The sequence below is a fragment of the Colobus angolensis genome, unplaced genomic scaffold, assembly GCF_000951035.1.
Source record: "Colobus angolensis palliatus isolate OR3802 unplaced genomic scaffold, Cang.pa_1.0 Scaffold1, whole genome shotgun sequence".
Taxonomy (NCBI): domain Eukaryota; kingdom Metazoa; phylum Chordata; class Mammalia; order Primates; family Cercopithecidae; genus Colobus; species Colobus angolensis.
This window is the reverse complement of record NW_012110918.1, coordinates 13,525,763-13,537,784: the sequence shown is the minus strand read 5'-3', so window position 1 is coordinate 13,537,784 and position 12,022 is coordinate 13,525,763. Positions and strand designations below refer to the sequence as shown.

The 12,022-nt window shown below is 57.6% G+C and overlaps 1 protein-coding gene across 6 annotated transcripts in view; it reads right to left on the bottom strand.

Moving 5' to 3' along the window:
• SEPT9 (septin 9) overlaps positions 1-12,022 on the bottom strand; it is a 212,031-nt gene that overhangs the window by 89,127 nt on the left and 110,882 nt on the right. For 5 of the 6 annotated variants that reach the window (XM_011953141.1, XM_011953295.1, XM_011953381.1 and 2 more), the window contains one exon: positions 7,621-8,265. In XM_011953141.1, the coding sequence (XP_011808531.1) occupies positions 7,621-8,265 (645 nt within the window). Of the gene's footprint in view, positions 1-5,085; positions 5,151-7,620; positions 8,266-12,022 lie in introns of those variants that run through there. The other variant, XM_011953510.1, reaches the window with a different exon arrangement.

The following is a 12,022-nucleotide window of genomic DNA, read 5'->3' as shown; positions in this document are numbered from 1 at the left end:
AGCCACTGGCCAGGGCAGGGGCGGCAGCCCAGGTAGTGTGAGGGCAGAGCCGGCGCTCCTCTGCCATTTCCCCACACACAAGTGGGCAAGGCATGACAGGCATCTACATCGTAACCCCTGCGGGCCATTTTGGAAGGCGGGAGATGGAATCAGTGATCTCCAGGGCCATTTCCAGTTCCAGGTTTCAGACTGGGGCGGTGGAGTGGAATCGAGCTTGACCTGTGACTGTGGACAAATCACTTTCCCCCTCACCTGCACTGGATGAGACCAGGCATCTCCACTCTGGGTTCCTTACAAGTCCCGGGGCTCCACAGAGTACACCCAGTAGTGGGATGTGGGGACAGGGTTGGGGGAGCTCCATGCCTCAGAGCATCTCCACTTTAACCCCTTCCTCGGCTCAGTGTTTGGAGAGAACAGGAAGGAAGCTCAGCCCTGGCCATGGGCTACTCGAGCCTGTCAGTTACAGCCCAGACCCCAGGAGCCCCCTTGGACTGCAGGAGAGAGAGTCACTTATCGCACCCACAGAAAACTCCAGAGAGGAAGTGGAGTCCAACTGAGGAAGCGCCTCCCGGCAGCTCTCGGACATGAGGTCTCAGGTGACACAGTGTGTCAGGGTGGACCACACGGCATCCTCCCAGGCTGTCTGCTGGAATCCAGGGTCTGGTTAGGGGCTGCCCACACTTCGGGGCCCCAGGCGGGGAGTCTGAGTGCACTCCTGCAGGGTTGAATGTGCCCTCTGTCTACACCGCACAGAGCACGGCTGTCTGGCCGGGGCACGCCCCTCCGGACAGGCTCGCCATTGTGCAGACCCTCAATCCCAGCAGCTGTCCCAGGCCTGGGAGGCTGCGGGTGCAGACACAGCTCCTCTCTCTTCTGGCAGCTGCTCTGGCTTCCTGGGACAAGTTGTGAGAGGAGGCCTCACCCAGTGCCATGTGTCTGGGGGCTGGGGCTCCATCCTGGGGCCAGGCTGGGTGGTCAGGGCCACAGAGCTGCAGGGGGCGGAGTGGAGACACCACCCCCAGTGCCTGCCTCCTGGCCCCACCCTTCCCCGCAGCTGCCCGCTCTATTTAAGGTATTCCACAGCTGCTCGGCACCCGCTGCATTCCCAGACCAGCCCTCCTTTCCTCTCACCACTGCAGGGTACTTGGCAGGCAGCTGAGCAGGCCACGAGGGGAAGGGTTCTCTTCCTGGGCCCTGCAGCCAGGCTCTGCTCTGGCCCCACCCCGTCCCACCATGAAGGAGACACACCTGGCCTGGCTGCTCCTCCCCCATTGATTCTCCTGTTCCCCCAGCACATGGGGGACTTCCTGCTCTAGACCTGGGTCTGAGAGGCTCCAGGGACAGCTCGGAGAAGGACGATACTTGTTCTTAGAAGGGGAAAGAGAAAGAGACCCAATCCCAAAGTAAAAGGGGACCTGGGTGCCCTCTGGAAGCAGCTCAGGAAAATGGGAGGAGGTGGGAGCAGCGGGACCTTCTGAGTAAGGCAGCCCGGCAGGAACATGGGTGCCTTCTGGACACCCGGCTTTCGTCCCTCCAGAAGCAGAAGCACACAGCCCCACACGGAAAAATCCTGCAGGCTCAGGACCCCAGGCATGATACGATCCAAACTCACTGCTTCATCAGACACCAGTGAGTCCCTCGATGCTTACCAAGGCCCCCTGCTTTACACCTGGTACTGGACAAACCTGCAGACCCTGCTTCAGGGAGTCCACAGTCCAGGGATAGGCTCAGAGCCTATGTGGGGTGTCCTGTAAACATGGGGCCAGGAGCTGGGCTGTCTATGGGGCCCTTCCTCCCTAAATCACGGCAGTCACCCTCTCCCCAACTGCACAGTCCCTGATCCCCACCAGGAACTTCTGGGGCCTAGTAGGTGTTCCTCCCTTGCAGGCTAATGCCCACCCTCCCCACCCCCGACTCAGGCTCACCTCTGACCCCACTTTCCCCAAAGCCACCTCTTCAATGCTCTGTGTTGGTGGTTTCAGGGAGCCCTGTGCTTCGATTAACCCTGTACACTCAATGCTGTACTGGCAGCCCTGCTGTCTGAGCTGAGATTGCTCCCTGTTCTGTCCCTGGAACACAGGGCCTGGTGCGCACCAAGTATGTGAAGAGCCACGCCCACCATCATGGGCTTGGGGGGCCTGACTCCCAGCTCCCTCAACGCTCCACCCACACGACAAAGATTTCCAGACCCTCTGGGTCACAGCAAAACTACTGAGACATGCTGCCATGTCTACCCCGCCCCAATTTTACACCCATGGTCACAGTGGCCCCAGCACCACCGTGGACTTCCTTCTTGGTTCTTGGGGTGGGTGGATACGCGAGAGCTCAGCCCCCAGCCACCTCTGCAGATGCCTCTGACAAATCAAGAAATTGAGGCTGGGAGGGGTGAAGTGATGGTTCAGAACCAGTTGGCTCATGGGGCAGAGCCGGGACATGCCCAGAACTGAGCTGGGCACCAGGCCTGGCCTCCCTCTTGCCCCCAGTGAGTATCCCAAGAAGGCAGAGAACCAGACCCACGGACGAGCGCTGAGCACCTGCCTTATAAGGCAGCTCTGGAGAAACTTGGCTGGTGTGGCTGAGAAGCCGGGGGGTAACTCTGGTGGGGGGGCTCTGAGCCAGCGGCCAGCCCTTGCAGTCTCAGTCCTGGGTGCTGCAGCCCAGCCCCGCCCCACCCAGAGGCACCCATGTGGGGGGCAGGGAAAGAGCAGGGGATCCGGGAGAGGAGGCAAGGCCGTCCCCACCCAGAGCCTGAGAGGACCAGGGATGACCCCGAAGGACGAGGGTCTTTCTGCGGGAGGACAGCAAGGAGGGTGCCAAGTTCAGGGGCAGGGCCAGAGCCTCAGAAACCGAGAATCCACCGCACCAGCATAAAGCTCAGACCTCACCAGGCCCTGGGGCGGAGGAGCAGGCAGGGAGGCCTGTGCCCTCTGCAGCTCCTGTCTTCCTCTCCCTCCCCTTCAACCATCTAGGTGCCCACACTCCTTCCTGAAATGCTGACCCCTTCCAGAACCCCCACACTGAAGCTGACACCTACCCACTGAGCCCCCAGCACGACCTCCAGAGGAGACACCAGGTGCCCTGGGGGTAAAGTTGACCAGGAAAGTTTCTGCTTGGTCCCTAGGGATGTCCCAAGGGGGTCACTATATCTCTGCAAGAACCACAAAAAAAGCCATCCCCCATCTCACCACCAGTGGCTCACTCCTTCAGCATAATTTCACGGCGTACCTATTATGTCCAAGTAGCACTTACTTGGTATCTTATGGGATTTCTTTTTTTTTTTTTTTTTTTAAGACAGGGTCCCACATTGTCTCCTAAGCTGGAGTGCAGTGGCACAATCTCAGCTCACCGCAGCCTCAGCCTCCCGTGCTTAGGTGATCCACCTCAGCCTCCTGGGTAGCTGGGACTACAAGCACATGCTACTGCGCCTGGCTAATTTTTTTGTATTTTTTTGTAAAGACGGGGTTTCTCTTTGTTGCCCAGGCTGGTCCCAAACTCCTGGGCTCAAGCAATCTGCCTGCCTTGGCCTCCCGAAGTGTGGATTTACAGGCATGAACCACTGCACCCGGCCTCTTACAGGGTTCTTTGTAAAAAACCAAGACAGACTGGGCACGGTGGCTCACACCTGTAATCCCAGCACTTTGGGAGTCCTGGGAAGCCGAGGCAGGTGGGTCACAAGGTTTGAGACCAGCCTGGCCAATATGGTGAAACTCTGTCTCTACTAAAAATACAAAAGTTAGCCGGGAGTGGTAGCCCGTGCCAATAGTCCCAGCTACTCGGGAGGCTGAGGCAGAAAAATCGCTTGAACCTGGGAGGCGGAGCTTGCAGTAAGCCGAGATTACACCACTGCACTCCAGCCCGGGCGATAGAATGAGACTCCGTCTCAAAAAAAAAAAAAAAAAAGAGAAGCAGAGGTCAGGGTTCAGGAGGTCAGGGCAAAGGGGTTGTGAGGAAAGGTGTGGGAGATGAAGGGAAGACCAAAGCAGGAGAAGCTGGGAAGCAGAGAGGTGTGAGCTGAGCAGGAGAGTGAATCAACCGTGGCGGGGCCTACGGTGAGTGAGCAGGGAAGGCTCAGGATGGGAAGAGATCTCAGCAGTGCTGTGCTTTGGGGAAGTCAGTCTGGGAGCAATTCAGCTGGGCCCCAGGAGACCCTGCCCTGTGCCTGCAGCTCTGGGGTGGAGACAAACCACAGCACAGATGCCCTCCCACAGGCAGAAGCCAACGGGCTGGGCATCTGCTGAGAGGGCACAGAACTCCCTCCCTGATCCCTTTCCCCATATGCCTTTCCCCATGGTGCCAGCTGGATCCCTGGTACTCGGGGTGCAGAGGGGCCATGGAGATGGGTCAGAGCTGTGCATGTGGGGGCTCAGGGAGCTCCCAGCCCAGCCCACATGGACGGGCAGAAGGGGATGGGCCTGCTGGACCTGCAGGAAGATGGGCAGGAAGCCGAGTTGGAGAGAACTGGATGTGTGTCCAGAACAGAGATGTGTTGTGACACAGAGGGGAGAACGGAGAAGCAAGCAGGTGGTGCCTCAGAGGAAGAGCTAGTGGGGCTCGGGCCTGGGTTCCCCGAGAAGCCACTCTCATTGGATTTCAACAGCACCTCTCCATCGGGAAGGCCTTGCCCTCTTCTCTCCCTGCCTTTCCTCCACCCGGACTTGCTTAGGCCCTCAAGACCGTCAGCCCAGCCCACGGACCTCTCCACGCGGGCTGGACTCCCACCTGGGATGCTGACGGTTTTCTCCCATGCCCCGGCTCCAACATGTACATCCTATTCCATGGAGAAAGGCACCGTCCCCCAGAGCACCAGGCTCCTGCCAGCTCTGAACGCTGCCGCCTCCACGTGGCCTGCCTTTCTCTCCCCGTCCTGGCCTGATGAAATTGCACTTCCACTGCTGGGGAAGCTCCCTGGGCACTCCTTGTGTCCCAGCCATCCTGCTCACGGCTCGGTGAGCTCCCGAAAGCAGAGCCTGCAGGATGTGTCCCTGGGTCTGGCTCCCAGTGCACTCTCTGGCACAATTTAGGGGCTGAGCTGTGTCTGCCCCTGGAGGAGGATGTTCTTGTACATCCCCATGGACATCCTCCCACCTGTCCCCAGAGCCAGGACCATGTCTCTGTGCATCCAGCACCAGCCGTCACCAAGATCTAGATGGCCCAGTGACAACCGCCTCCCCAGCCACATCCTGTTTGACTCAGCTGAGTGTGAACATATAAACCCAGGAGGTGGGTGTATCCGGCACGTCAAACAAAGGTCCTGCACCAACAGAAGGCTGGGGAGGAAGCAGCCTCCTGCCACTCTGCAAACTGCCCATCCCTTTGGCCTGACACCATGCCACTGGCAGCCACTGTCACTGAGTCTAGGTGGCTGGGGCGGGGTGGCTCTGCAGAGTCAAGCTTAGAGAGATGGGAGAGGGAACACGGACTCGCACACTGAGGGCTGGAAAGGATGGTCCAAGGCCCACTAGCCTCTGGCTACTCAGTGTGTTCCGATGCCCCCTCTGTAAGAAATGCAGAGTCCCAGGCCTCAGACCTGCCGAGACGAATGTGCGCTCCACATGCCCGTGAAAGCATGAGGAGCACTAGTCTCCCCCCGACCCACACCCTCTCCAGGCCCCACATCCTCCCAGCCCCCAAGCCCACTGACCACTGGAGAACTCTCATTCAAAAAGAAAACCCAAAAAGGGGTTGGGTGGCTCATGTCTATAATCCCAGCACTTTGGGAGGCCAAGGCAGGAGGCTCATTTGAACCCAGGAGTTTGAGACTAGCCTGGGCAACTTAGTGAGAACCTGTCTCTACAAAAAATTTTAAAATTTAGCCAGGCATGGTGGCGTGCAACCTGTGGTCCTAGGTACTTGGGAGGCTGAGGTTGGGGGAATCACTTGAGCCCAGGAGGCAGAGGTTGCAGTGAGCAGTGATCACACCACTGCACTCCAGCCTGGAGGAAAGAGCAAGACCCTGTCTCCAAAAAGTCAAAGAAGATGGAAAGTAGGGACGTAGAGAGATGTGGAAGCAACACAAGGGTCCACCGATGGAGGAAGAGCTACACAACACAGGTGCATCACACAACAGAATATTATTCAGCCTTTAAAAGGAAGGAAATTCTGCCCCATGCTACAGCATGACGGATGAACCTTCAGGACGTCATGCTGAGTGAAATGAGCCAGACACAAAATGGGCCATTATTGTATTTTTCCACTCACACAAGGTTCCTAGAGTGGTCAAATAAGTTCATAATAAAGACACAAAATAGAATGGTGGCTGCCAGCAGCTGGGGGAGGGGCATGGTGAGCTTGTCTAACGGGGACAGAGCTCATTCTGGGAGGATGAAAAGGGTCCCAGAGACGGACAGTGGTGGCAGCTGCAAACCACCGTGAATGTACTGAATGCCACGAAACGTACACTGCAAAGTGGCTAAAATTGCACATTGTATGTTGTGTATTTCACCACAATTAGAAATAAGAAGAAAAAGGTAAATCAAAAACCCAGACTGCACTGTTCATCCAACCCTAAGAAGGCTTACTGAACATAGTATACTGAGTTCGGATCCTGTGCCCAGAATCGGACCCGGCTCTAGAGGGGCTTCTAACCCAGCTGGCACCTTAACATAGCCCCATGGAGCCACGATCCCTACTGAGTTCAGATCCTGTGCCCAGAATCGGACCCGGCTCTAGAGGGGCTTCTAACCCAGCTGGCACCTTAACATAGCCCCATGGAGCCACGATCCCTGCTGGGGCCAGGGGGAACGCTTCTGAGAAGAGACCCAACTATGTCCCACAGCCTAGCAGTTCCGAACAGGCCCTGCATCCCACAGGACTGGCACCAACCCCCGGCCTGTAAGCTCCACGTCAGCACAGCTCTGGGCTTGAGCCCTCCCAGGACACTGCTGGAGCCCCATGGCCTCTCTCCTCTCACCAGAAGGGCACCCCCAAATAAAACTGTGTGCAGCTATCACAGAGTCCCCTGGTGAGAGGGCACAGGAACCCCTTCCCAGTGCCCTGAGAGTTTTGTCCTGCAGACTAAGGTGCTCCTCATGTTCCCCTCCCTCTGCCACAACCATCCCTCCTGGGGGAGGAGGAGCAGGCCATGAGCTCCGATGCAAGCCTCAGGAGGCACACGTCCCTCCTCCCTTCCCCAAGCCCTCGGACTCTGCTGGGCACATCCAGGCAGCCTGCAATTCCTCAAGCAGGAGCCACCAGAATGTGACAGTCCTTCCAGGGGTCTCAACCCCACCCTGTCCCACACCCCTGCATGAGCCTGCCCTGGTTCCTGTGTGGCTCCTCATTCTCCAAGTCTCCCAGGCCCTCCAGGGACACACAGCAGATAGAGGTCCTACCAAGGCCCATGGTGACCAATAAAGGAGGCTCCTTGAAACCCAGAGAATCTTTCCAAACTCTCACTCAAGTCCCACTTGGAGTATCTTGGCATGTTCCCATCAGGCAGAGAGAGCCACGGCCACCTCTCCTGAGCTTGCAGACTCCCACCCCCATGCATTCCATTCTTTCTGGGTCTCCAGGGTAGCATCCCCCACCCATATCCAGCTTCTTCCTCCAAGATTCTGTGGCAAAGCCAGCAACCAGGTCCCCATCACCACCGCATCCAAGACCCAGTGCTCTGCGACTCACCCTCCTGGCTCCGGGGTGCAGCCTCAGCCACAGGGGGCTGGGGCTTGGGCTCCAGCCTGCTCTGCAGCTGAGACACGGGGGCAGGCTCTGAATTCTCCAGGGTCTGGGCTGGGCTGGGGGCAGCGAGCGCCTCAGCAGGCTTGGGCATCTGGATCTCCACCCTCTTGGGGGCTGCGTCGGTGGCAGGGGCAGTGGGCACCTCGGGGATCTTGGAGGCGGGGGGCTCCATCCTCCGGTGGGCTGACTCCTGGGGTTTGACAAGGGTGATCTCCGTCCTCCGAGGAGCCGGCTCTGGCGTCTTGTGGCCCAACACCTCAGCCCTCTTGAGCCCAAATCGGGATGGCCCGATGGCCCCGGCGTTCTCCACCTGCTTGGATGAGATGTCAATGGACAGCTCAGTGCGCCGGGACACCGGCTCAGCCGCCTTGGGGCCCGAGAGCTCCACCCTCCGCAGGGATGCCTTGGGGGAGCGCTGGCTTAGGGAGTCCACATGGCGGGCTGAGGGCTCTGAGTTCTTCACGCCCAGGTCCTGGAATTTCTGGGTGGAGCTGGCCACAGTGGCTCGGAGTAGGGGAGTCTGGACCCTCCGGGGTGGGGTGGAGTTGGGTGTCTCGACCTCCTCGACCTCAAAAGATCTTTTCAAGGCTGAAAAATAAAGAGAGGGAGTACAATTGGTGAGTGGACGGCTCGGGAACACTCCGGCATGTTTCCTGCTAAGGAGCAGCGGAGGAAGGCAGGCAATGCTGCGCTCAGGGCCCCGGGGCTCTTCCTGTCCTTCATGTCTCAGCAAGCGCAAGGGACAGCCTCATCCTAAGACACCCACAGCAAGCAAAAGGGACGGCCCCATCCTAGGAGACCTGTCATGAGTTCCGGGGCAGAGATGTAGGCTGGAGCAGGGAGACGCTGCCCATCGCGTCTTGCCATGGCCACGGCGCAAACCACACAGCCTCCCCCTCCAGCTACGTCTACACAGGAACGTTCTAGTTCCAGAGAAGACTTTTATTTCCTTTTTTTGTTTGTTTGTTTTTGTTTTTTGGAGATGGAGTCTTGATCTGTTGCCCTGGCTGGAGTGCAGTGGCACCTCCTGGGTTCAAGCGATTCTCCTACCTCAGCCTCCCCAGTAGCTGGGATTATAGGCACGGGTCACCATGCCTGGCTAATTTTTGTATTTTTAGTAGAGATGGGGTTTCACCATGTTGGTCAGTCTGATCTCAGCCTCCTGACCTCAAGTGATCCACCTGCCTCAGCCTCCCAAAGTGCTGGGATTACAGGCGTGAGCCAGCGCGCCCGGCCTTGATTTCCTTCTTGTCGAGGCTGTTTTTATCCTTCCTCACCTCCAGCCAAGGCACACACCCGGACACCACCAGCAAACACTTCTACCACCAGCCACAGTGGGGGACACACCTCCAACAATAAGTGACCACAACTGTAACCAATCAGAACCACAGCGAGAAGAAAACCCCATCAGTGATACCAAGAGCGGACACTGGAGCTTTCGGTGCCGGCGGGGCGCTGCGCTTACCGCGCTCATCACATCTACAGCCGCTCAACCCTGGGACGTAAAGAACACCAATACCCCCAGGACAGATGGGGAAAGTGAGGCACGGGGTAGACCAGAGCCACACTGTACATCAGGCTGATACCAGAGCCCAAGGTTCTAACCACTTGGTTGTCCAGCTCCCCCAGCTTAGTCCACAGGAACCAACTTTCTCAGTCATCAGCCTCTCCTGCATCTTCCCATCCAATACTATCCCATGCAGTGATTCCAACCACCCAGCTCCCGCCCTGCAGCCATCCTGCCTCTTGGAGGCACCAGGGTCTGCTCCCTCGGAGGCAGTGGGGATGGTACCTGGGAAGTTGCCACCTCCACAGTCCCCACAACTACACTCCAAATGAGAGCCAGCTGCTCCTGGTTATCAGGGCCAGAGCAGGGAGGGGCCCACATGGCAGGCACATTCACCAGCTCCTTCCCTAGGCCAGGCTCCCAGCACAGCTCCCCCCAGCAAAGCCCCCCTGGAGACCCACAGTGTCTTCCCCAGGCGCTCCCTGCCTCACCGGGCCAGAGTCCAGGTCTCATGGGATCCCACCACTGCCTCCCCTGCCCACAGGAAAAGGGATGACAGTTGGTCCCCAGCCCCCAACAACAGCTCTCCAGGACCATTTCAGTGCCTTCCCCTCACCTGTCTCTCTTCCTCCAAATGCACTCAGGCACTGGGGAGGGGAAGAGGAAGCCCAGTCCCCTAATCCTGGCTGCTTCAGCTCCCAGCTTCCTGGGCAAGGCACTCCTGTGGGCGCCCTCTCTAAGCCATGGGCACCTCTCCTTCTTGGTGGACACAGACAAAATCCTGGGTCACTAAGCTCAGCCTCCACCAGAAGCTGGGCAAAGAGCCGCGTGGACTCCAGGGAACTCTCAGTTGTCACAGGCCCTGTCTCAGCTCCATCACTGCCCTAGAGGATACGGGCCTGGCGTGGCCACAGCTGTTCACTTCTCAGGACAGTAGAAATCTGGATCTTTATATGATATCTCCTGGTCCTTACACGCTGGCATAAAGCAAAACAAGCCCTTTTTAAGACATCAAGCAGCCTGGCTGACATGGTGAAACCCCACTTTACTAAAAATAAAAAATTAACTGGGCACGGTGACGCTCACCTATAGTCCCAGCTGCTCGGGAGGCTGAGGCAGGAGAATCGCTTGAACCCAGGAGTCAGAGGTTGCAAAGCTGAGATCATGTCACTGCACTCAGCCTGAGCGAGAGAGTGAGACTCTGTCTCCAAAAACTAAAACTAAAAATAAGCCGGGCGTGGTGGCTCAAGCCTGTAATCCCAGCACTTTGGGAGGCCGAGACGGGCGGATCACGAGGTCAGGAGATCGAGACCATCCTGGCTAACACGGTGAAACCCCGTCTCTACTAAAAAATACAAAAAACTAGCCGGGCGAGGTGGCGGGCGCCTGTAGTCCCAGCTACTCGGGAGGCTGAGGCAGGAGAATGGCATAAACCCGGGAGGCAGAGCTTGCAGTGAGCTGAGATCCGGCCACTGCACTCCAGCCTGGGAGACAGAGCCAGACTCCGTCTCAAAAAAAATAAAATAAAATAAAAATAAAAATAAAATAAAACACCACAGGGCCAAACAAAATCAAATCCACAGGCTGTATTCGCTTGTGGGTCCAGTCATGACCTCTGACTGATCGCGTGGCTGCAGGGCAGCAGGATCCTGAGCCCCAGACTCAGGGGTGTGCCAGGTATGGGCTCCCACCATGGTGCCACTCCACCCCTCTGCCACTGCATGCAAACTGCTGGCTCTGTTTGGATTCTGCAGAAGCCCCAGGGCTCCAAGGAAAGGTTGAATGTCCACTTCTACCAGCCAGAAAGCCCAGAGTTCAATGTCCAGACTGAATGTCATAAGATGGGCTTACCTAGCTCATTACATCTACACCCGCTTCAACCTGGGCTGTAAAGAATATTATTACCCCCCATACAGATGGGGAAAGCGGGGCATGGGGTAGACACAGAGCCAGACTGTACACTGGGCCGATGCCAGGAAGTGCAAAGCTCAATGCCTGGGTCCTCGTGTGGTTCCCAGGGCCTCCCACAGTCCTCCGATCTGCCCCCTGCCTCCTGAGCACTGTCCCAACTGTCCCCACATGGTGTGCCGCTGTCTTACGGACGTTGTAGAGCAGAGGCCGGCTTCCAGGTGTCCTCAGCATCCTTCCGTGTGGCCAAGTTGGAGAACAGAAACTAGACAAGAGAAGGCCTTGTCCCAGGTCCAACCCAAGAAAACAAACGACCTTCCCTGGGAGATCCGTTGAACCCCCTCCTTGGAGAGTCCCCTTGGAGACACCCCCCAATGGCCGACTCATGATTCAGGACCCTGCACCAAAGCAGAGCCCTCCCTGGTGTGAGCTTACAATTGAGTCTACAGTACGGATGCAGTGATTTATTCCAGCCAGACCGACACGCACAAGTGGATCATTCTAGAACCAGAGCTGGCCCCTCCCCCAGGGCACTCCTCCTTCCTCCAGTTGTCTGCGTGGCTGGCGCCTCACCACCTTGGCCATCTGCGCAAAATGCACATGTGTGGCAGACCCCCAGCCGTCCTCTCATCTCTTTCAATGCTTGGTGTCTTTTCATGGATGAGTCCCTCCGTCCCCACTGGCTGACCTCTGTGCTTACTGTCCAGCTCTATGATCCATCTGGTGTTCGGTCCAGCACCACCCCCATGCCCACTAGCTCTGAGTAAGCTCTGAGAGAGCAGGGTCTGTTCCCCCGCAGGGACCACGCCCACCATCAGGGCAGCGCTGCTGAAAGGTGGGTTTGTTCTAGATAACAGCCAGGAGATCTCACAGCCTCCAGAACTGCGAGAGAATACAACTGTGTGCTAGGAGAACAGTGAGAACAGGAGA